This window comes from Salvelinus sp. IW2-2015, unplaced genomic scaffold (assembly GCF_002910315.2).
Source record: "Salvelinus sp. IW2-2015 unplaced genomic scaffold, ASM291031v2 Un_scaffold2800, whole genome shotgun sequence".
Taxonomy (NCBI): Eukaryota; Metazoa; Chordata; class Actinopteri; order Salmoniformes; family Salmonidae; genus Salvelinus; species Salvelinus sp. IW2-2015.
Genome location: NW_019944101.1, coordinates 69202 through 81819, shown reverse-complemented (window position 1 = coordinate 81819; position 12618 = coordinate 69202). Strand labels below are relative to the sequence as shown.

At 44.3% G+C, this 12618-nt stretch overlaps 1 protein-coding gene across 1 annotated transcript in view; it reads right to left on the bottom strand.

The window, feature by feature from the left end:
* Nucleotides 1–465: 465 nt before the first annotated feature.
* Nucleotides 466–12618, bottom strand: part of LOC112074756 (calmodulin-regulated spectrin-associated protein 2-like) — a 21801-nt gene continuing 9648 nt past the window's right edge. The window contains exons 2-4 of the mRNA XM_024141865.2: nt 4721–4989; nt 4417–4557; nt 466–543 (exon numbers count right to left, since the gene is read on the bottom strand). Of these exons, the coding sequence (XP_023997633.1) occupies nt 514–543; nt 4417–4557; nt 4721–4989 (440 nt within the window). The 3' untranslated portion in view covers nt 466–513. The remainder of the gene's footprint in view (nt 544–4416; nt 4558–4720; nt 4990–12618) is intronic.

Below are 12618 nucleotides of genomic sequence, written 5' to 3'. Positions count from 1 at the left end.
TTAACTATTCTTGTGGGGACCAGAGGTCCCTACAAGAATAGTAAACGAAACAAAAAGTTGACCCGCTGGGGACATTTGTTAGTCCCCACAAGGTCAAATGCTATTTCTAGGGGTTTAGGGTTAAGGTTAGAATTAGTGTTAGTGTTAGGGTTAGAATTAAGTTAAATATTAAGTTAGGAGCTAGGGTTAGGTTAGGGTTAGGATAAAGTTTAGGTTTTTGGTTAGGGTTAGGGTAAGAGTACGGGTTAGGATTAGGGTTAGGGTTAGGGGTTAGGGAAAATAGGATTTTGAATGGGACTGAATTGTATGTCCCCACAAGGTTAGCTGTACAAGACTCTCTGTGTGTGTGTTGTGTGTGTGTTGTGTGTGTGTGTGTGTGTGTGTGTTGTGTGTGTGTGTGTGTGTGTGTGTGTGTGGTGTGTGTGTGTGTGTGTGTGTGTGTTGTGTGTGTGTGTGTGTACTAACTGTTGGTTGAACAGGCTGTGGGTCTGTGCAGGTTGGACCTCCTCATCCTCAGTGCTCTCCTCTCAACTTCTGATTCAACTGCAGAGAGAGACAGTTAGAGACAATCACATGTCAACATGGTCGAATCTACAATGACCAGGTCGTGTTCTAGAACGTTCTGGTGTGTTTCTGGTCGTGTTCTAGAATGACCTGTAGGGCTGGGCGATAAATCAATATCAATAAATATCGAGGTGGGGCCTCCCGGGTGGCGCAGTGGTCTAAGGCTGTGCTACCAGAGATTCTGGGTTCGAGCCCAGGCTCTGTCGCAGGCGGCCGCGACCGGGAGGCCAATGGGCGGTGCATATATTGGCCCAGCATCGTCCGGGTTAGGGAGGGTTTGGCCGGCAGGGATATCCTTGTCTCATCGCGCACTAGCGACTCCTGTGGCGGGCCGGGCGCAGTGCACGCTGACCAGGTCGCCAGGTGTACGGTGTTTCCTCCGACACATTGGTGCGGCTGGGTTCTGGGTTGGATGTGCGTTGTGTCAAGAAGCAGTGCGGCTTGGTTAGGTTGTGTTTCAGAGGACGCATGGCTCTTGACCTTCGAGTCGGTACAGGAGTTGCAAGGATAAGACAAGACTGTAACTACTACTAATTGGGGAGAGAAAAGGGGTAATAAATAAATAAATATCAAGGTAATTACTTCCCTCAATAATGATACAAAAACATTTAGATTCATTTTCGATAACGTCGATATAGAATAATTAGGTACAGCTATCCATTTCACTTCTGTGACGCAGCAGGAACATGCGGAGAGGTGACAATATGCACGTGGAGAGGTATACGCCCACTAAAACCCACTTAGCACCTCGAGTGATGGAGTAGCCACTATTAACCACGAATAATGAGTGATGTCGGCGAAAACAGTGGCAGCCATGGAGAAGGAGCAGATTCAGCTGGTTCAGTTATTTGGAAGTGGTTTAGCTTTTTGAAGTCCGACAAAGAGCAGAGCAACGTTCGGTGCAAATTGTGCCGTAGACYGGTGGCTACCAAGTCTGGTAATACGACAAACCTTTTTTCACCATCTGAAGCAAAATCACTCTTTGGAACATGCAGAAAGTTTGAGTTTGCGCCACAGTATTGATAAACGCCRGTCAAGCACCAGCCGATCTGGGGATGTTCACCCGAAGCAGTCAACACTGACAGCGTTTATGTCCTACGAGCAAACATCCAAAAGACACAAAGACATCACAAACGCTATTATGCTTTGCATTGCCAAGGACATGCTACCAATTAGCACAGTGGAAAAGGACGGTTTCAAGAGGCTTATCAATTGAATTGACCCCAGGTACGTGCTCCCTGGCCGCAAACATTTCTCTCACCACACTGCCTAAACTCTACGCCGAGTGTAGGGAAACAGTTGAGGAACAGCTCAAGACAGATTTGACGTATTTTGACTACCGATCTGTGGTCTAGTCACACGTCAGCGCCTTACATTAGCCTCACTATCCACTATATTGACAAAGAGTGGAATCTTCTAAAAAATGCCTTCAAACATCATACTTTCCCGACGAACACAGGTGAAGCTACAGCAGAGGGGCTCATTGACGCTCTGCCTCCTGGGGACTCAGTCAAGACAGACAGGCCTGCATTACAACGGATAGTGGTGTGAAAGTGGTGAAGGCCGCTCAAATCAACAAATGGACGACTGCAATGTTTGGACATCATCTGCACTTGGCCATTGGTAAGTAACCTTGTCAATTGTGTATATTGAAGTGATTGGTTAGACCAAACTAAATGTGCATTTTTTTTCATCATCTGATTAAGTTAAATATTACATTTGTACATAACTAAAGGATAATTGTGATTTAACATTTTATTAAAATCTCTTGATTTCTCTTAGAGAGAGTGGGTCGAGACAAACGGTGGATCAAGCAATTGGAGTGTGTAAGAACGTGGCAGGTGCCTTTTCCTATTGGTGGAAAAAGGAGACCTGGCAGTTTGTCAAAAAGAACACAACCAATCCATTTTACATTTACATTTTAGTCATTTAGCAGACGCTCTTATCCAGAGCGACTTACAGTAGAGTGCATACATTTTTTTTTTACATACTGAGACAAGGATATCCCTACCGCCAAACCCTCCCTACCGGCCAAACCCTCCCTAACCCGGACGACGCCTATGCCAATTGTGCGTCGCCCCACGGATCTCCCGGTTGCGGCCGCGGCGACAGAGCCTGGCGCCAACCCAGCCCAGCCTGGGCGCGAACCCAGAGACTCTGTGGCAGCTAGCACTGCGATGCAGTGCCCTAGACCACTGCGCCACCCGAGATACCGGCATAAGTTTTGTACAGAGTCGCCTACCAGTGGGATCACGTCAAAACATGGTGCAAAGATCCTGGAGCAGGAGAAAGACATTTCACAGGTCTTGTCCAGTGACAAGAAGACCCAGCACTTAGCGCCCACCTACACAGAGGTTCTTGATCCCTCAACCAGGCATGCACCCCACTAGAATTCACAGATGCTCTGTCTGGTGAGTCTATGTCAGTGTGTCTTACCTGAAGCCAGTACTACACCATGTTCAATACAAGAGGTCATGAAACCGATGATGGTGAAACAGAGCTCACCCAAACATCAAAACGGTTAGCATGACTACTGAATGAGACAATATAATGACCTCCTGGACATGGTCGACCCTCGGTTTAAAAACACATTACATCGAAGGAGAAGGTGGCCAAATAAAAGCGAGAGCTGTCTCAGAGATGGTCAATAAGGACATGAAGGCCCAGGCCCAGCACAGGGAGACGTTGCTGCTGCTTCACCACAACTGACAGCTAAAAAGAGAAAGTCATTCGGCTTTTTTCAAAAATCCGTGTTCCACCACCACAGGTCTTACTGAACTCCAGCTGGTAAGACAAGGAATCAGCTGCTACCTTCATCTCCTGATGCTGACAGGGATCCACTGGACTGGTGGAAGATCCAAACCTAACAACCTCCCCAAGTCAGCCACCTGGCAAAGTGCTACCTTCAGTCTCCTGATGCTGATACAGTGGATCCACTGGACTGGTGGAAGACCAACCTAACAACCTTCCACAAGTCAGCCACATGCAAAGTGCTACCTCAGTCTCCTGATGCTATACAGTGGATCCACTGACTGGTGGAAGACCAACCTAAACAACCTTCCCCAAGTCAGCCACCTGAGCAAGTGCTTACCTTCACTCTCCTGATGCTGATACAGGGATCCACTGGACTGGTGGAAGATCCAACCAAACAACCTTCCCCAAGTCAGCCACTGGCAAAGCGCTACCTTCAGTCTCCTGATCTGATACAGTTGATCCACTGGACTGTGGAAGATCCAAACCTACAACCTTCCCCAAGTCAGACCACCTGGCAAAATGCACCTGTGCATTCCTGCGACCAGCTCCCCTCAGAGGTGTATTAGCACAGGTGCAACATAGTGACGCTGCCATAGGGCAACTTTAAAGCCAGAGACCGTAGACAGACGTGGCTTTCTGGCTTGTAAGACAACAACTACCCCAGCTTCAACAGATATAATGCATATTGACTTGCACTATTTGGTTTTTTGTACTTCTTGCTCATGACTTGTAAGGGTTTACAGCTTTAAAAAAAAAGTGTAGTTAAAATGTTATTTGTGAGTTCTACTTCTGACAATAAATAATAAACATTAAAGTGTTCAGGCAGGCTTGAGTCTGAAGCAGATATGCACCTTTAAAACATTATTTGATTAATATCATGATAATTATCGTTACTGAATGAAAAAAATCTATATATATATATCGTGATAATTTATTTGCCATATCGCCCAGCCCTAATGACCTGATTGTGTTCTAGAAGGACCTGGTTGTGTTCTAGAAGGACCTGGTTGTGTTCTAGAAGGACCTGGTTGTGTTCTAGAAGGACCTGGTTGTGTTCTAGAAGGACCTGGTCATTTTCTGGTCGTGTTCTGGTCTTACCCGGTTAACCCAGAAGAGGAGGGCATTCTCCCACGGAGCCCCGCCTCCCATTTTCTCTGCCTCTGCCGTCATCTTAACCTTGCCCACCGTCTCCATAGCAGCCAGTGACATCAGCGAGTCAATCAGGACCAGGTGGGCCCTCTAGACCAATCAGACAGAGAGAAGAAGACCATGAGCCAATCATGAGAGAGCAAATGATCAACGATAGGAGTAACGTTAGGGTTACATGCACGAACGCACGCACACACACTCACACACACACACACTGTAACACACACTCACACACACACACACTGTAACACACCGTCTTGATGGGCGTGTGGCTGAGGTCTTCCTCTGTGATGGCCACATCCTGGTCCCTGGGCTCCAGGCCCCTCTTGGTGAGGAGCTGCAGCAGTGCAGAGTTGTCCCCTGGGAGCCCCTGAGGAGCGGGCTGGGAGACCCCGTGGAGCAGGGCCTGGGTCCTACAGTACAGCTCAGGGGACAGGAGTAGTTGGGAGACGGAGGGCTTGAGGTGCTCCTGCTCATACTTGTCTCTGTACAGAGGCTCTCGCAGCTCCACCGGGACATTCTCTATGGTGGAGGAGAGGGGTAAACAATGAGGAACTGTAGAACTACCTGAACATTCTCTACAGGGAGACAGAGGACAACCTATAGAGTTATAACTGTAGAAAACTACCATGAACATTCCTACAGGGGGACAGAGAACAACCATAGATTATAACTGTAGAGACACCTAACATTCTCTACAGGGAACAGGGACAACCATAAGATTAATACTGTAGAACTACCTGAACATTCTCTACAAGCAGACAGAGGAGAACAACCTATAGAGTTATAACTGTAAGAACTACCTGAACATTCTCTACAAGGAGACAGAGACAACCTAAGAGTAGAACGTTAGAACTACCTGAAATTTCTACAGGGACAGAGGACAACCATTAGAGTTATAACTGTTTAGAACTCTGAACATTCTCTACAAGGAGACAGAGGAACCTATAGATTTATAACTGTAAGAACACCTGAACATTCTCTCAGGAGACAGGAGACAACCTATAAGATTATAACTGTTAATACCCTGAACACATTTCTCTACAGGGGACAGAGGACAACCTATAATTATAACTGATTAGAACTACCGAACATTCTCTACAGGGAGACAGAGGATCAACCTATAGAGTATAAACTGTAGAAACTACCTGAACCATTCTCTACAAGGAGACAGAGGACAACTATAGATTATAACTGGTAGAACTACCTAACATTCTCTACAAGGAACAGAGGCAACCTATAGAGTTATAACTTATGAACTACCTGAACATTCTCTAACAAGGGACAGAGCAACAACCTATAGAGATAACTTAGAACACCTGAACATTCTACAGGAGACAGAGACAACCTATAGAGTTATACTGTAACTTCCTCTCTCTCTCTCCCTCTCCATCTCTCTCTATCTAGACAGGATATCACACAGAGACAGATAAAATGTTACTCATCGCATGAATAAACTCAGCCAGCGACATGTGTGTGTGTGTGTTGTGTGTCGTGTGTGTGTGGTGTGGTGTTGTTGGGTGTTGTGTGGTGTGTGTGTGTGTGGTGTGTGTGGTGTTGTGTGTGGTGTGTGTTGGTGGTGTGTGTGCGTGTGTGTGATTTGCCTGCGCATGGCACTGCAACACAACATCCCTCGGCTGAGCTCAGTCGAGCCCACATCCCTTCGGCTCTGCCTCTAGGAGAGGAAGCATGAGTCTGAGAATTGGAGCACTCTCCACGTGAGGAAGAAGAAAAAGTATCAACGTCTGGACTGAGCTACTCCCTCCTTCTCCTCTCTTCCTCTCCCCCGCTTCTCCTTCCTCTCTTGATGGGCTCCAAGAAGACAGAGAGAGGACAATAATTCCAGATGGGCCTTGTTGATGAGAGGGAGCAAGGAAAGAAGAGAGAGCAATCTGATCTAGCCTGCATCTGATGGACACACTATGTTACAAAGCCATGTTATCAGCATACTATGGTCCTTGACACACACACACACACACACACAACACACACACACACACACACACACACACACACACACCACACACACAACACACCACCACACACACACACACACACACACACACACACACACACACACACACACACACACCAGAACTACCTCTGTCTCCCTTAAGAGAATTTCAGTAGGTCAACTTCGTGTATTCAAGATACAGAACACTGGGATAAACGGAACGACTGGTTGCCATGGGAACGCAGAAGAGGAGAAAGCCATTCGTCTCAATCAAAAGGAATGACTGTGGCTCTGAGGAGCCAGGCCCAGCTAACCCAATTAGCATCATGCTAATCAATCCAGTAGAAACAGATAAACAACGCCGAAAAACAGCAGAACACACACAGGGCAGAGGAGGTTCAAAACAAAAGAGGTATTGACAGACTGTATGAGAGGTTGTATACAACATACACAGCTATGTAAAGACCAGTGGAGGCTGCTGAGGGGAGGACGCTCATAATAATGCCGGAACGAGCCAATGGAATGCAACAAACACCTGGAAAACCATGGAAACCATGGTCGGATTATTGACATCGTTCCACTGATTCTGCTCCAGTCATACCATGAGCCCAGCTCCCCAATAAGGAGCCACCAACCTCCTTGGTAAAGACACACACACAACACACACCACACACACACACACACACACACACACACACACAACCACACACAAATGAGCCTGGAACTAAACACACACAATGGAATTGTGTTCATTAACACTAGAAAGGGGAAGAGGAGAGGAATCTGATCTAGGCTGCGTCTGATAGACACACTATTGTTACAGCCATTGTTATCAGCACGAACTATGGTACATGACACACACACACACACACACACACACACACACACACCAACACACAAACATACACACACATACAACACATACCACACACACCACACACACAGAAACACACACACATACACACACAAACATACACACCACACATACATACACACACACAAACACACAACAAAACACACACATCATGTCATGCACAGGATCCTCTTTATTACTCTTATTGCATTTAGAAGCACTTAACCTCCATGAAGACACGTACTTTAAAGTTTACACTATCAATACCAATGCTACAACGCAAGACAGAGTGCATCTGTGCAGTGAGGGGGGCCAAATGTTGACGTTGTTTTCACCTTCCGCATTTGGGCTGACTGAGATTTCCTATCGGGAATAGGCTACTAACAACATACGTCATAGCTTCTACATACGTCAGGTAGCCTTCTACATACGTCAGTAGCCTTCTACATACGTCAGGGCTTCAAATACTCAGTAGCCTTCAACATACGTTCAGGTAGCCTTCTACATACGCCAGTACCTTTCTACATAGCTCAGTAGCCTTCTACATACTCAGGTAGCCTCTCAGTAGCCTTCAAACATACGTCAGTTTAGCCTCACCACACGAGGTAGCCTTCTAACACGTTCAGTAGTTATCCTAAGCTACATTACGCAGGTTAGCCTTCTACATGTCAGGTAGGCCTTCTCAACGTCAGTAGCTTCAACATACGTCAGTACCCTTCTACATACGTAGGTAGCCTTCTTAAATAGTCAGTAACCTTCTACACACTCAGGTAGCCTTCAACATACTCAGGTAGCCTTCTACACACGTCAGGTATAGTCGAGCTTCTGCACACTTCAAACGTTCAGGTAGCCTTTACATTATCTAGCTCTACTTGTCAGTAGCCTTCAACATACGTCAGGTAGCCTCTACATACGTCAGGCGTGCTACACTCGGAGCTCACTACGTCAGAGCCTTCAGTCAGGCTTTACATACGTCAGTAGCCTCACTAGGTGGCCTTCAACATACGTCAGTACCTTGACATACGCCAGCCTCACTCGTCAGCCTTCAACTACCTACCTTCAATTCAGTAGCCTTCTACACACGTCAGGTAGCCTTCTACACACGTCAGTAAGCCTACATACGTCAGGTAGCCTCAACAACATACGAGTAGCCCTTCAACCTATACGCCATTAGCCTTGCTACATACGTTCAGGTAGCCTTCAACATACGTCAGGTAGCCTTCTACATACGTCAGGTAGCCTTCTACACACGTCAGGTAGCCTTCAACATACGTCAGGTAGCCTTCAACATACGTCAGGTAGCCTTCAACATACGTCAGGTAGCCTTCAACATACGTCAGGTAGCCTTCAACATACGTCAGGTAGTCTTCAACATACATCAGGTAGCCTTCAACATACGGGAATCGATACAGTTAAGAGGCTCAAACTCACGATCGACAGACAGGATGCTATTGAACGGTCCCACAGGAATAAATTACACTTCCTCTATTTCCCTAATAACCAATCCTCAGTCCACTCTCCACCCCAAGACCTCAAGACCACGTTCTGTAGCCCCATGTAGATAGATGGATGGTCCCACATAGATGCTCTACAGACGGTCATACTATCAACACACGATCTGTTGATAAGCAACTGCTTGCTAAGGTCACGGTTAGGTTTAGAATAAGGGTTAAGGTTAGGGTATGGGCTAAGGTTAGGGTAAGGGTTAAGGTTAGGGTTAAGGTTAGGGCTAAGGTTAGGGTATGGGTTAAGGTTAGGGTTAAAGTTAGGGGTAAGGTTAGGGCTAGGGTAAGGGTTAAGGTTAGGGTTATGTTTGGAATAAGGGTTAGTGTTAGGGTTTTGGTTAAGGTTAGGGTTATGGGTTAAGGTTAGGGTTAAGGGTTAAGGTTAGGGTTAAGGGTTTAGGTTAGGGCTAGGGTTAGTGGATAGTTATTTGAAATGTTGTTGACAGTTATTGAACATCTACAAACCATCTACAAACTACCCAAACAAAGTGTTCCTGATAGAACTGCCATGAATAGAACTGAGGTTATTACGACTCCCTGATAAAATAAAGGTTAAATCAATAATATGCCTACATGTTCTATATTCTACATGTTCTATATGTTCTATATTCTACATGTTCTTTTATTCTACAATGTTCTATATTCTACATGTTCTTATGTTATATTCTCATGTTTCTATATTCTACATGTTTTTTATACATTCTACTGGTTCTATTGTTCTATATTCTCATGTTTCTTACTAAGTTTATATTCTACATGTTCTATATGTTCTAGTATTCGCTAGCAGTGTTTTATATTCTACATGTTTTAATATTCTACAGGTTCTATATTTCATATATTCTACATGTTCTATATTCTAAGTTTATAGTTCCTATGATTCTAATCATAGTTCTACGTATGTTTCTATATTTAATGTTTCTATATTCTACATGTTCTATATTCTACATGTTTATATAGTTTATATTTATTGTTTCTATATTCTAAACATGTTCTATATTTATACTGTCTCATATTCTTACTGTTCTATATGTTCTATATTCTACATGTCCATAGTTTTACATGTTCTATATTTGTCTATATTCTATCATGTTCTATAATTCTACATGTTCTACATGTTTATATTCTACATGTTCTATATTTACATGTTTCTATATTCTACATGTTCTATATTTTAAGTTTATATTTACATGTTCTATTGTTCTATATTCTACATGTTCTTATATTCTACATGTTTTTGAAATGTCATTTTCAGTTCTTATATGTTCTATATTCTACATGTTCTATATGTTTTATTCTTTACATGTTTATATATTCTAGCTGTCTCCATATTTTACATGTTCTATTTACATGTTCTATATTCTACATGTTCTATATTCTACATGTCCATATTTTACATGTTCCTAATTCTACATGTTCTATATTCTACATGTTCTTTCTACATGTCATATTCTTTACATGTTCTATTTCTTACATGTTCTATATTCTACATGTTCTATATATTTACATGTCCCATATTCTACCATGTTTCCCTATCTACATGTCCCATATTCTACATGTTCCATATTCTACATGTTCCATATTTTTACATGCATTGTTTTACTATAGGCAATTTCTATCTGACGTTTCAAGAGTTGTGTCCTACTGCGTACTGCAGAGGACATTACAATTTTATAACAATGGGCCGTGTTAGCAGGCTGTAGGCTGACAAAGGGAACCCCAGGTGCAACTGCCAGGGAATGGTGTGGCTAATTACATTGCGAGATTATAATCTTTCTCGTCTCCTTTCCTCAATGTGGTAGGCGTACAATCGCTGATCTGATATAAATTGGCAGGTGAAGCGACGTGGTTATATCTATCCACTTTTGCTTATTGTGGTGTGTGGAAGCTTGTCCTTTTGTGGCAGCTGTATAGCTGACGTTTAACACAGGCTATATGAGTGCAGTGTCACCTTCACACGATTGTGTGAATCTTATAACACGATCTATAAAACACAGCATGCATGGCGTAGGCTACGAGGAAGGCTGGGACCTACGGGATGTAGCTATGCGTGTGCGCGTGTGTACACTGACACATCATAAGGAAGGGATATCCATTTTGGCTTACCACGACGCGGTGGCTTAGGCTACACTCATATTAGCCTGATATGTGGCGCTTGCAACACATTTAACTAGCAGATGAGGCTGTTGATCTTGGAGTGTAAAGGTATATTTGCAAGTAGTAGTTACAGGCCTGCGAGATTATAATAGATTGATACTGACGATAGAAGTATTAGAGGAAGGCGGGTGACGTCCTCCTCCTACGTCCATACCGCTGAACGCGAACCGTCGCACCTTTGGAATCAAGGCTTCTCTTTGAACCATTCTGATTTCTGACTATAGAGATCACCCCATTGTAAAATACAAAAATAAAACGATGAATGAACAGATACGCTGTAACATATGGAATTCACGCGTTCACCATGTGAGAGTGAAATGGCCAGAGAAGCAGTAGCTACACCTGTGATGAAGACGGATAGACGCATATGGGTGTGAGCGTTAGAGATGCTTTGTGGTGTGAGTCGCCTATCACATCTGGCTGTAGTCTATAATCAGAACACATCGTAGCCTTGACAACATATAACTTTTTCGAATAAAATCTAATTATTCCATTGTTATTAACAGTAAAGTATCATGATTCTGTCCAATAGAGCCCTGGGAAAACGTGCACATTTCCGTTATGCCACGGAACCCGGCACTGCATCAAATAACGGGAGAAACGTCAACCGGGTAATCGCCCGTGATATAAAGCCATTTCGCTGCGGATGCCGTATTGACGTTCGCCAGTAAGCTCACGGACCTGGCGCACACATTGGCTCGGTTGAAGTCGTACTGATCGAACGTTTAATCTCCGGGTACCGTGGATGTCTTCCTCATCTCACTGCAACCTCATAGCCCACAGTCCACCCGCCGTTTCCGGGAAGGAAGGATGGAGAGCCGAGGGAGAGAGGGAGGAGGAGTGCAAGCGATCTACAAGAGGGGTGGTTCCGGCGCAGCAGCTGCCAGCTTAAGAAATAAACATTATAACAACAGGATTTAAGTCCTAATTGTTGCTGTGTTGTGGCGCATAATTGCTGTGACTGCTGTGCTGAGAACGTCTATGTCACCACGGCTGATAATTAAGGTGTTGGTCCTTATTGCCACTGCGAGCAATGCGCGGTCACTTGCTGCGTTGGCATCAGTGGGCTTGGGGATGATGAGTTGTAGTGGTATTACTGATCCACGAGAAAACGCTTTTCGGGAAGTTATTTCATTCTTTCTGCTTTGCGGAAGCTGTTTCCATCAAGTAGTCCGCACATGCAGTAGACTGCTGCACACGCATCCAGATGTAGGAGGAGCAAGCCTCACATTGGATTGACCTAGTGTTTCGGTTGCTGGCTGGTAGCCAACGGTCCTGTATGGGGGGTGATAGGGAATATAAGCTGTCCTAATATAGCTGTGGAGGTAGCAGTAGAGCTAATATCAGGCCTGACATATCACAAACGGCTATCCTAATTAGTATGGATAAGTAGACCTAATATAAGCCTGACAATATCACAATGCTATCCTAATATAGTATGGATACAGTAGACCTAATATCAGGCCTGACAATATCAACGCTATCCTAATAGTATGGGATACAGTAGACCTAATATCAGGCCTGACATATCACAACGCTATCCTAATATTAGTATGGATACAGTAGGCCTAATATAGGCCTGACAATATCACAACGCTATCCTAATATAGTATGGATACAGTAGACTAATATCAGGCTGACAATATCAAAACGCGTATCTAATATAGTGTGGTATTACAGTGACT